This window comes from Cloeon dipterum, chromosome 4 (genome assembly GCF_949628265.1).
Source record: "Cloeon dipterum chromosome 4, ieCloDipt1.1, whole genome shotgun sequence".
Classification (NCBI taxonomy): domain Eukaryota; kingdom Metazoa; phylum Arthropoda; class Insecta; order Ephemeroptera; family Baetidae; genus Cloeon; species Cloeon dipterum.
This window is the reverse complement of record NC_088789.1, coordinates 31550165-31561462: the sequence shown is the minus strand read 5'-3', so window position 1 is coordinate 31561462 and position 11298 is coordinate 31550165. Positions and strand designations below refer to the sequence as shown.

Below are 11298 nucleotides of genomic sequence, written 5' to 3'. Positions count from 1 at the left end.
GAAAATGATTGCTTTCCAAGTGCCACACCAGGCATGACCTATCTAATGTAGAATAGTTGCAATGCTGGCAGTGAAAAATCCTTTTTTTGGCAGCTGCTTTGGTGTGGACATTTCTCACGTGGCGAAACATAATCCATTGCTTGCTGAATGATTTTCCACACTCTTTGCAACTATGGAGAATTTGTTTGCATTTTTCCCTGTGCAATTGATACAAACCCGAGCACTCCAGACTGAGTTTGCATTTGCGGCAGACGGATGGCTTTCTGTGGCGTGCAATCATCATCAGAGTCACGTCCTGGCCACAACATTTGCACTTTTCGAACGTGTGGACTTTATTATAGTGGTGTCTCACTTGCCATTTCGACCCGAATTTGGAGTCGCAAATGTCGCATATGAAGGTCTTTGGCATGTGCCTCGCCTCTACGTGTCGTCACAAACTGTACTCCTGCGTGGTGAAATACTCGCAATGCTCGCACTGGAAAATTTCTTCATTTACGCCTCGTTTGTGCCACGAGTTTATGTGCAGAATCATTTCAGACTTGGTTTTGAAGAACTTTTTGCAGCCATAGCGCGAGCACATGACCGGAAATTCCGGATGGTATTGTTTCAAGTGCCACCTCCACCTTCTTACCGAGGAATAAAATTTGCCGATTTCACAATATTTGCAGCGAATTTTCCTGCATTCGCATGGTTTGTTCCGTTTCTCGTGTGAATCCTCTATCATGTGCTGCTCCTTTTCCTCCTCGGTGTGAAAGAATGTCCTGCAGCCCCGAATTCCGCATTTGATGGCTTCTTTGTGCTTAGATTTGATGTGATTCATCAGACCATTGAATCTCCTGCCGCAGTAAAAACACACTCCACTGCGATTCGTCTTCTTAGGGATTTCCTTTTCGTATTTGGAGAGATCAATCTCTTCCAACTGCACCCAACACTGATCCACTTCTCCAACTGCAAAATTTTAATAATATAAATTAAATGGGATATTATCTCCATTTGAAATTCCAAAGTACTTGAATAATTCTCCCGAAGAATCCTAGCGTTTTCATCCAAATCAAGGTTTTCCGGCCACCAAGCAACAGCCTCGTCTCCAGTCTCATCATCAAACCTAAAAAGGTGATTCAAAATTAAATAGCTGCAATTTTATCATCTTGAATAATAACTCACTCTGCCTGCCAGAGGCAAAAATAGCAGATCAAATGGTCTATTCCGATCAACATCGGCAAATTGTCATCATCTGTTGCTGTCAGCTCCAAGACCTTCATGGCCCATGTCCTCAGCTTGATCCTGTCCACTTGCGACGCGAGGACGTGGCCGTCCGACGTCGGACACTCGCACAGTCTGCACAGCGGCTTTTGAACCGGAGGTTTTCCTTTGACTGTCGGCGGCTGCATCTCTGCACAGGAGTAAAAGTGTGAGTTAGTTTAATTTTTTGTCATTTTTGGTGGGTGCGGTTCGGTTGCGGTTTAACGCATTAAAAAACCGCGAAATATTTTTTGAAGCCACCAACAGACGGCGCCACCGTATACTTAAGTTATAAATTTAATTTTAAGGCACTTCCGCTGCGATTCCAGACTCAATCTAGCTAATGAGCATTCTTCACTTAAAATGCTTTCTTTTGACGTGCTGAAAACCAAAATTGGTTCCGCCGTAGAACCGTTAAAATGGTTTAAATAGTTTTTTTTAAATATTAAATCTTTTCCAACGTTCCCACGGCGAATGTCTGGACTGATTTTGGTTTTCAGCACGCCACAAGAAAGCATGTTTAGTGAAGAATACACAGTAGACTGAATTTGCAGCGGAAGTACCTTGAAATTAAATTAATTACCAAAGTATACGGTGGCGCCATCTGTTTACGGCTTTGTACACTAAAGGCTTAAAGCAACTGGTGGATTGCAAAAATTTATTGTATGAAGTTTGCGGTTTAACAATTAGCGGGTGCGGGTTTTCGGAACGAACCTCACTGCGGGTGCGGGTAGGGTGCGCCGGGTGCGGGTTCAAATTTAGAATTCCGTGGGTGGGTGCGGGTGAAAAAAATTCAGCCGTGCAGGGCTCTTCTTTCGACTCCTCAAGTGACTTGCTATCCAAAAATTTTTTCCCAAATTAGGGGTTTACGTTGAATTTCAATGACCAGAATCTCTTCGGGTTGGAAGTCGTAACCAAACAAATTTTTTTTATGCGGATCGTGCGGATCTTGTCCTGTGAAGTAGTGTGTTTGCAAGCTAACTCACAATCAGCTGTCAGCTGTCAGCTGCCATAAATATATATCTCCGCTCCAGTTCAGGCCCGTTTTCAGTGGTAGTGCGACAAGGAGAACAAAACTCAATGCTGGTACTTTTTTCCACGTCTTTAATTAGTCATCGTTTGCTGACTATTTTAATTAAATTACTAATTAAATGTTGTTATTACGTTAAAAATCCTAGATATTTACTTAAATACGCAAAGATTTGTGTTGTGATATTAAACTCCTTGTCTTTACATTCTCGTCTTTATAGAGGCAACCAATCAGCGTTCAGCGCTCTTTGGTTGCTGTTATCTGATTGGCTTTCTCGTGATTTTTGTATATTTATAACCAGACTCTCAACACGATGACCCTTCGTCAGGTTACAGGTTACGTTAATTTTTTAGGGTGTTTGTTCAACTTAATTATGTTAGAGTTTATTGGTCGATTTCAACACTTGCTTGCACAAGGTTTGTCGCGAAAGCGCACGTCGGGAGGTCAAAAGAGGGGCGGAAACCGCACTTGTGAATGTCTTCAAATTATAATTGTGTAAATTACTGTAAATAATCATACTTCAATTCAATCCGAAATGGAAATTTTTAAGTAATTCAGGAATTTAATTATTTTAGCCACAAATCAATTGAAAGACAAGTCTTTTCTCAAAAAATTTATACGGTTTGCAAAAGGTTCAATTTTATTGGAGCTATATACAGACCAACAATTAAGGACTTTTCGCATATTTTCAAGCAGGTTTTTAAAATTAAATACGCAAAATGTTGGACAATGCCGCTATTCATTTCGTTTTGTCAAAATTTATTTTTTAATGTGCTTCCTGACAATATGTTCATACAATGGTGTGAACTTCTCTCACGTGACGATTTTTAGTACTACTCCTGATGAACGATTTCCCACACTCTTCACAACTAAAGAGAGTTTGTTTGCAGCTCTTCCTATGCAGTTGATACAAACCTGAGCACTTGAATCTTAGTTTGCATTTGGAGCAAAACTTTGGCTTTCTGTGGCGTACCTTATATGATAGAGAAACGTCCTGGCCACAAGATTTGCACTTGTCGAACGTGTGAGTTTGTTTGACGTGGTAATTCACTATCCATTTCGAGCCGAATTTGGCGTCGCAACTGTCGCATTTGAAGATCTTTGGCATGTGCCTCCCCTCTACGTGTCGACTCAAAATGGACTTCTTCGTGGCGAAAAAATCGCAACGCTTGCACTGGAAAAGATCTTGATTTATGGCTTGTTTGTGCGACGAGTTGAAATGGTTCATCATTTCGGACTTGGTTTTGAAGTACTCGTTGCAGCCTGGACGCGTGCACACCACCGGATATTCTGGATGCTTGCGAAACATGTGCTTCTTCAAATTACTCGACGAGGAAAGAAAAAGGACGGTTTCACAATATTTGCAACGAATTTTCCTGCTTTCTTGTGGTTTGTTCCGTTTCTCGTGTGAAACCTGCTGCATGTGCTGCTCTTTTTCCTTCTCAGTGTGAAAGTAAGTTGTGCAGCCCTTAATTCCGCATTTGATGGCTTCTTTGTGCATCAGTTTGACGTGTTGCATCAGTTTGTTGTATCTGTTGCCGCAGTAAAGACACACTCCACTGAAGTATTTCCTCTTTTTAGGGATTTCCTTTTCATATTCGGGCAGATCAATCTCATCCAACTGCACCCAACACTGTTCTACTTCTCCAACTGAAAAATTCAAATATTAAAAATTGCCCTGATAATTTTTTTTAAATTCCCAAAGTACCTGAATAATTCTCGCGAAGCACCTTTGCGTTTTCTTCCAAATCAAGGTTTTTCGGCCACCAAGCAACAGCTTCGCCTCCAGACTCATCCCCGAACCTAAAACACGTGTCAAAATTAATAAACTGCAATTTTTAGCTCGTAAAAAAACATACTCTGCCTGCCAGATGCAAAAATAGCAGATCAAAGCGTCTTCTCCGACCACGTCCGGCAGGTTTTCGTCTTCTTCCGTCAGGTTCATGACCTTCATGGCCCATTTCCTCAGCTTGAACCTGTCCACCTGCGACGCGAGGACGTGGCCGTCCGACGTCGGACACTCGCACAATCGGCACAGCGGCTTTTGAATCGGGGGTTTTCCTTCTTTGCCTCGCAGCTGCATCTCTTGACTCCTTAAATGACTCGCTATCCAAAATAATTCTCGCAAAAAGTGATGTTCGTCGAATTTCAATGTCCAGACTCTTCTTGAGTTGGTGATCGTAAACAAACAAAAAAGGTCACGCGGATCTTGCTGCTTGCATTGTCCTCTCAAGTCGAGTCGCGAGTAGTCATGGCCAAAAAAATATCGATATTCAAAATCGATATTTTTTCGGCACGATATTATCGATTTTTTTTGCAAAAACGATATTTATCGATGATTTTTCATAAAATTAGTACGATTTTTTTTTAAAACCTTGGCTTCAGTGGCGCCGTTTGGTAGAATCTTTTTCCCCGACACTCGCGTGTTGGCAAGTACGTTTTCGCGCGGATTTTTTAAATTTTAGACCTTTACCTACAATTTTATGTCATTGCAAGCCTAATTTATCGCCATCTATTGTGGAATCAGTGTGTTGACTATTGAGCCATAGCAGAGCCTTGCAGAAATCAAAACTCAAAGAATCACCAACATTATTGTCATCGCCAAATTTCGTGTTTAAAAGCTATCAGAATGATCATCAGAATAACAAAATAAACTGGACACTGTTTAACTCGTCTTAACCTTCCCTAGATTAGATAGCCAAAGGGTTTAGAGGGTGATCAACTGTCATCCCCATTTTCCACCCTATGCATTGCAGTAGAGGATAAAATCGCGTGTCGCTTTGCATTTTTTATACTTTTCAGACATTTATTCACTGATCACAATAAGTCTCTTAAATTAAAAAAATCTACCCCAAATTTCATTGGCTGTCTAGAGGAGATTAAGACGGATCAAACGGTGTGTTTTTTGCAATTAAAACCCGAGGAATAAGCGATGACAATGTTGGAAAAAAATCATATAATAAAATTCACTATTTGACTCGAGTTTTAAATTTATTTTTCGTTTATTGCCACCACTAAATCTTGGGTTCTAAAATCTAAATTGCAAAAACGCAAAAAAAAATAAACACCGCCCGATTCGCACCTAGATAGCCGTTTTTGTTTATTTAAGGCGCGGTCAACTATCATCCCTCTTCCTCCCCCTGTATTTGCAGTAACGATAAAAATCGCTTTACTTCGCCAATACTGCAACTTTTCACTGATCATAAATAACTCATATTAGTAAAATATATCCCAAACCACCCCCTTTAATCCCTTATAGAGGGTTAAGAGATAAAAAATAAAATATACGTACATCACAGAAATACCATCGCATTTTACCAAACACAATTTTCCTCTGAGTTAGAAGAAAGGCTAATGGGGGTTGGTAGGAAATCAATTAACCCCCCAAAACCCATCGGCTATCTAGGGGAAGTTGAGATAATTCGAACGATATTCTGCTTTTGCAATTCTGACTTCGGTCACAACCTGAGATTAAGCGATGACAAGGTTGACAAAATATCGATGGTTTAATTTTTTGCCAATATTGTGAGCACCAAATCTCGGGTTCAAATTGTCCAAATTTCAAAAACAGCACGCTGTTCGACTTGTCTTAACCTCCCCTGGAGTTTGAGGGTGATCAACCCTCATCCCTCTTCCACCTCTTACGTTATTAAAGAATAAGGCGAATTAAATCACATCGCATTGCACTATTTTTTGCACTTCCAGTCATTTATTCTCTGATCACAAGTTTCCTAAATTAAAAAATTCGAAAAATTTTACCCTAAATTTCATTGGCTCTATATTAGGAGATTGACACGAGTATTGAACGGTGTGCAGTTTTGCTATTCTGACGCAGTTAGAACCCGAGACCAGAGATTTTGCGATTACAATAATGGCAAAAATCTAGTTTTTTAACCATCATAAATAGATAATTTTGCTAATATAGCCTCCACCAAATCTTGCTGGGCTATAGTAATCAGAATTTGCTAAAACTATACCCATATATATATATATATATATATATATATATGGGGGAAGTAGTTAATTTATTTTAGTGGGCATCTTAAAGAAATATTCCTGGAATATTCATAAGAATAATTTTCTAGGTTAACCTTATACGGTTTCTGCTCACTTCGACACTTCTCGCTCTGATATTGTGAAGAAGCAATTCAAGCAATGTTAATTAATATGACCTCTATCTTACTGTCTTAATAGTCCACAATAAAAATTATTTGAACGCAAATTTTGAAAAATTTCATCAAGAATTGAAAATAAATCATTTTTAACGCAGACCTTAAATATATAAAATCTTTAATAATGCATGTTTTGAAAAATGAAATATTGTTCAAAACAATATTATAATAGTCGTGTGTTAATAAAGTGTCCATCAGGTATTTATTTTTGTGACTTATAAAGAGTTGTTTTCTTAATAGTGTTTCATGAAACGAAATTGTGGTAACACGATGCTTTGAATCAAATTCTTGTGTAGGTATATATGTATAAAAGCCAAAGATGTGTGATGACCCATAGACGACCAAGTCATTTTGCGCTCGCTACCAAGCGTAAGCGTATAAATTCCAGTCAATTCACCAGTTGCATAAACCATAAGTGTTCGAAGCCGCCAACAGATGGCGCCACCGTAGACTTTCGCTTTTAAGGCACTTCCGCTGCGATTTCAGACTCAATCTAGCTACCGTGCATTCTTCAATTAATATGCTTTTTTTGACGTGCTGAAAATCGGTTCAGCCAATCGCCGTAGAATCGTGAAAAACTATTTTTGAAATAAAAAAATCTTTTCCAACGTTTCTACAGCGAATGGCTCAACCGATTTTGGTTATCAGCACGTCAAAAAAAGAAAGAAAATTAATTGAAGAATGCAACATAGCTAGATTGAGTCTGAAATCGCAGCGAAAATGCCTTCAAACCACTTAAAACAAATTTTTTTAAGAAAGTCTGTGGTTGCGCTATCTGTTGGCGGCTTCAAACACTAAGGGTTTATGCAACTGGTCAATTCACCAGCTGACCATTAATAGTGTTCGAAGCTGCCACAGAAAGCCCCACCGTATTACTTTCGTAATAAATTTAATTTTAAGACACTTCCGCTGCAAATATTTAGCTAGAACTATTTATTTTGACGTGCTTAAAACCAAAATCAGTCCAGCCATTCGTCGTAGAAACGTTATTTAATATTTTATATTTAAAAAATAGCTTTTCACAACTCTACGCCAGTTGTCTGATCCAATTTTGTTTTGCAGCCCGTCAAAAGAAAAGCATAATTATTAAGTAGAGAATGCACAGTGGCAGGGTTGAGTCTGAAATCGCAGCTTAAGTGTCATAAAATAAAAATTATTATGAAAGTATATGGTGGCGACATCTGTTGACAGCTTTGAACACTAAGGTTTATGCAACTGCAGTCAATAGCTGCTCCACAACGCAGTATAGTTGTGGTTGGGGGCGTGCACAGCAACTTTGCAGCCAATTTTCGTTATTTTTTGGCCTTGGTAGCAGTTTTAAACGAAATCCGCAAATTTTAAAAAAATATCGGCGATATTTTCCGGCGATATTTTTTTTGCACGATAAATATCGATTTTTATCGATATTTTTTGAAAACATCGACATCGAAAATATCGCGATGCCTTAAAAATTTTGACCATGTCTAGTCGCGAGTTTGTGTTTACAAGCTAACACAGCTGCTTTCAACAACTCCGCCCCCGTTCTCAGTGGTGTGTGCGACAAAGAGAAGAAAACTCCAAGCTGGTTGGTGTCTTTATTGCCTTGTTTTAACCATCTTATGTTACGTTTTAAATTAAATTATTAATTAAATGATATCATAAACTTAGAGAGCTTTAGATTAATACTTTAAAGCGTAAACATTTCAGTTGTGTTATCAACTCCTTGTCTTAACTCTCTCGAGTTTCAAATGGCAACCAATCAGCGTTCAGCGCTCTTTGATTGCTGCAATCTGATTGGCGTACTCGTGATTTTCGTATTTTGTTACGCTTCGGGAAAAAGTACGCGCTTTTTATGCGTCTCAGTGGGAAAATAATACATCTACACTTCCCGTCAAAAGGAAAATCATAGGCAAATGGCACAAATAACGTGCTTTTAACGCAAAACGTTTACGTTTTGCACCATTGAAATAAAGTTTTGGATTAGAATAAACACGGCCCAAATATGCAGCCTCTCCGATAACTCGGGGTAGAGGGTGCATTTGTCTGTCAGTTTTACGCGTCAGCAAGTGGTGAAGTGGTTAGTTCAGACTCAGACAATTAAATGCTGAGGGCGCGAAAATACAAAAAAATAAACAGTGCTCGTCTTAAGCTTTCAACAAAAATGCCAATTCTGTAAAATATACGGTGCTCTTGACTGTCGATATTGGCGCCTCTTAAGGTCAGTGACAGGCCAAAGAGTGTCAAAACATTTATTTATTATTATTATTTAAAAAAATAATAATTCCGAACGCTGAAATTTAAAGGAAACTGTCGTTTTATCTATTTTTGACAGAAAAAATTAAATTACCTAACTATTCTTACAGACATCAGCTTCCAAAACTGAACCAAAATAACCGTAAAAAAGACCAAATATTCAAGTAGGTTTGTAAAAATTTTTACGCAAACTTTTTTCAAAATGCCGCTATTATTTTTATTTTTGTAGAATTTTTTTCAATGTGATTCCTGACAATATGACAAAACTTTTTCCTATAAATATTCGGGCACTAGTCACAAAAGTAATTCTTATTGTCGCAGCTTTTCATATGCTTTTTAAGAAGTCCACGGCACTTGAACTTGCACTCGCAGCGGCGGCAAGTCTTGACGGTCTGGTGATAATACATCTTTCGACGGCCGACCTCCTGAGCACACTCAGCACAGCGAACGTATTCGTGCGAACTGTATTTGTGATGCTTGAGAATACGTTCAGAAGCAAACAATTTGTTGCATTCTCCACACTTGATCGTCTTTGGTAAATGTTTGCGTTGCATGTGCACCGACATTTGGCCCTTTCCGAAATATGTGGAAAAGTCGCAGTGTTCGCAGCAAAAAATCACTGTTTTGGTGTGAACTTTATTCAAGTGGATATTTAAATCATAGCTCCAGCTGAAAGATTTCCCACACTCTTTGCAACTAAGGAGGGTTTGTTTGCATTTCTTCCTATGCAATTGATACACACCCGAGCACTCCAAACTGAGTTTGCATTTCTGGCAAACCGATGGCTTTATGTGGCGTGCAATACTCATGAGAGCCACTTCCTGGCCACAAGATTTGCACTTTTCGAACGTGTGACATCGTTTGAAGTGCTTATTCACTAACATTTCCGAGCCGAATTTGGCGTCGCAACCGTCGCATTTGAAGATCTTTGGCATGTGCTTCGACTGTTCGTGCTTTCTCAAATTAAATTCAACCGTTGTGAAATACTCGCAATGCTTGCACTCAAAAAGATCTTGATTTACGGCTTGTTTGTGCGAGTTGAAGTGGAGAATCAATTCAGACTTGGATTTGAAGTACTCCTTGCAGCCTACACGCGAGCATCGCACTGAAAGTTTTGAATGGACGTATTTCATGTGCTGTCTCCACGATTGCCCCGAGGAAAAAAAATGAACGCTTTCACAATATTTGCAACGAATTCTCTTGCTTTCCCGTGGTTTATTACGTTTCTTGTGAAGATCCTCTTGCATGTGCAGCTCTTTTTCCTTCTGGGTGTGAAAGTAAGTCGTGCAGCCCTTAATTTCGCATTTGATGGCTTTTTTGTGCATATAATTGACGTGGTTCATCAGATGGTTGTAGCTCTTTCCACAGTAAAGACACACTCCGCTGACGCATTTCTTCTTTTTAGGGATTTCCTTTTCATATTCGGGCAGATCAATCTCATCCAACTGGACCCAACACTGTTCTACTTCTCCAACTGAAAAATTTAAATATTAAAAATTGCCCTGATTATTTTTTTTTAATTCCCAAAGTACCTGAATAATTCTCGCGAAGCACCTTAGCGCTTTCTTCCAAATCAAGGTTTTTCGGCCACCAAGCCACAGCCTCGTCTCCAGACTCGTCCCCAAATCTAAAAAACAATAAGTGTCAAAATCAAAATAAAATATTTAGGGCTCGTAAGAAAACTCACTCTGCCTGCCAGATGCAAAAATAGCAGATCAAATCTTCTTCTCCGACCACCTCCGGCAGGTTTTCGTCTTCTTCCGTCAGGTTCATCACCTTCATGGCCCATTTCCTCAGCTTGAACCTGTCCACCTGCGACGCGAGGACGTGGCCGTCCGACGTCGGACACTCGCATAGTCTGCAAAGCGGCTTTTGAGTGGGAATTTTTGCTTCTTTGCCTCGCAGCTTCATCTGTCGACTCCTTTAGAGTTAGAGACTCGCTATCCAAAATAATTCTCGCAAAAATTGATGTTCGTTGAATTTCAATGTCCAGACTCTTCTTGAGTTGGTGATCGTAAACAAACAAAAAAGGTCACGCTGATCTCGCTGCTTGCATTGTCCTCTCAAGTCGAGTCGCGTGTTTACAAGCTGACACAGCTGCTTTCAACAACTCCGCCCCTGTTCTCAGTGGCGTGTGCGACAAAGAGAAGAAAATTCCAAGCTGGTCGGTGTTTTTATTTCCTTGTTTTAACCATCTTATGTTACCTTTTCAAGAAAGTTACTAATTAAATGATATCATGAACTTACAGAGCTTTAAATGAATACTTTAATGCGTAAAAATTTGAGCTGTGTTATCAACTCCTTGTCTTCACTCTCCCGAGATTCTAATGGCAACCAATCAGCGTTTAACACTCTTTGATTGCTGCAATCTGATTGGCGTACTCGCGATTTTTGAGTTTCGTTACGCACCGGGGGAAAAGTAAAGTACCCGCTTTTTATGCAAAATAATTGTTCATGTACACGTACACTTATAGTCAAAAGTAAAATCAGGCAAAAAATGGTAAAAACGCGCTTTTGACGAGTAACGTTTTTGTTTTGGTCAGAATTAACAGGGCATCACAGCGTTCTGACTTCTAAAATAGGAAAAAAACAATAAATTTTCATTGCCAGACTCTTAACATA

General features: G+C 39.3%; 3 protein-coding genes across 3 annotated transcripts; all 3 read right to left on the bottom strand.

The window, feature by feature from the left end:
- Positions 1 to 92: 92 nt before the first annotated feature.
- Positions 93 to 2200, bottom strand: LOC135942844 (uncharacterized). The gene is made up of 4 exons (XM_065489173.1): positions 1957 to 2200; positions 1165 to 1393; positions 1011 to 1105; positions 93 to 948 (listed from the first exon to the last, which is right to left on the bottom strand). The coding sequence occupies exons 2-4, from the start codon at positions 1389 to 1391 to the stop codon at positions 431 to 433; spliced, it is 840 nt and encodes a 279-aa protein (XP_065345245.1). The 5' UTR covers positions 1392 to 1393; positions 1957 to 2200; the 3' UTR covers positions 93 to 430.
- A 308-nt stretch (positions 2201 to 2508) lies between these two features.
- On the bottom strand, positions 2509 to 4513 carry LOC135942901 (zinc finger protein 25-like). The gene is made up of 3 exons (XM_065489243.1): positions 4132 to 4513; positions 3981 to 4075; positions 2509 to 3922 (listed from the first exon to the last, which is right to left on the bottom strand). The coding sequence occupies exons 1-3, from the start codon at positions 4353 to 4355 to the stop codon at positions 3063 to 3065; spliced, it is 1179 nt and encodes a 392-aa protein (XP_065345315.1). The 5' UTR covers positions 4356 to 4513; the 3' UTR covers positions 2509 to 3062.
- Positions 4514 to 8877: 4364 nt separating this feature from the next.
- On the bottom strand, positions 8878 to 11110 carry LOC135942957 (zinc finger protein OZF-like). The gene is made up of 3 exons (XM_065489318.1): positions 10364 to 11110; positions 10209 to 10303; positions 8878 to 10150 (listed from the first exon to the last, which is right to left on the bottom strand). The coding sequence occupies exons 1-3, from the start codon at positions 10585 to 10587 to the stop codon at positions 8967 to 8969; spliced, it is 1503 nt and encodes a 500-aa protein (XP_065345390.1). The 5' UTR covers positions 10588 to 11110; the 3' UTR covers positions 8878 to 8966.
- Positions 11111 to 11298: the final 188 nt, after the last annotated feature.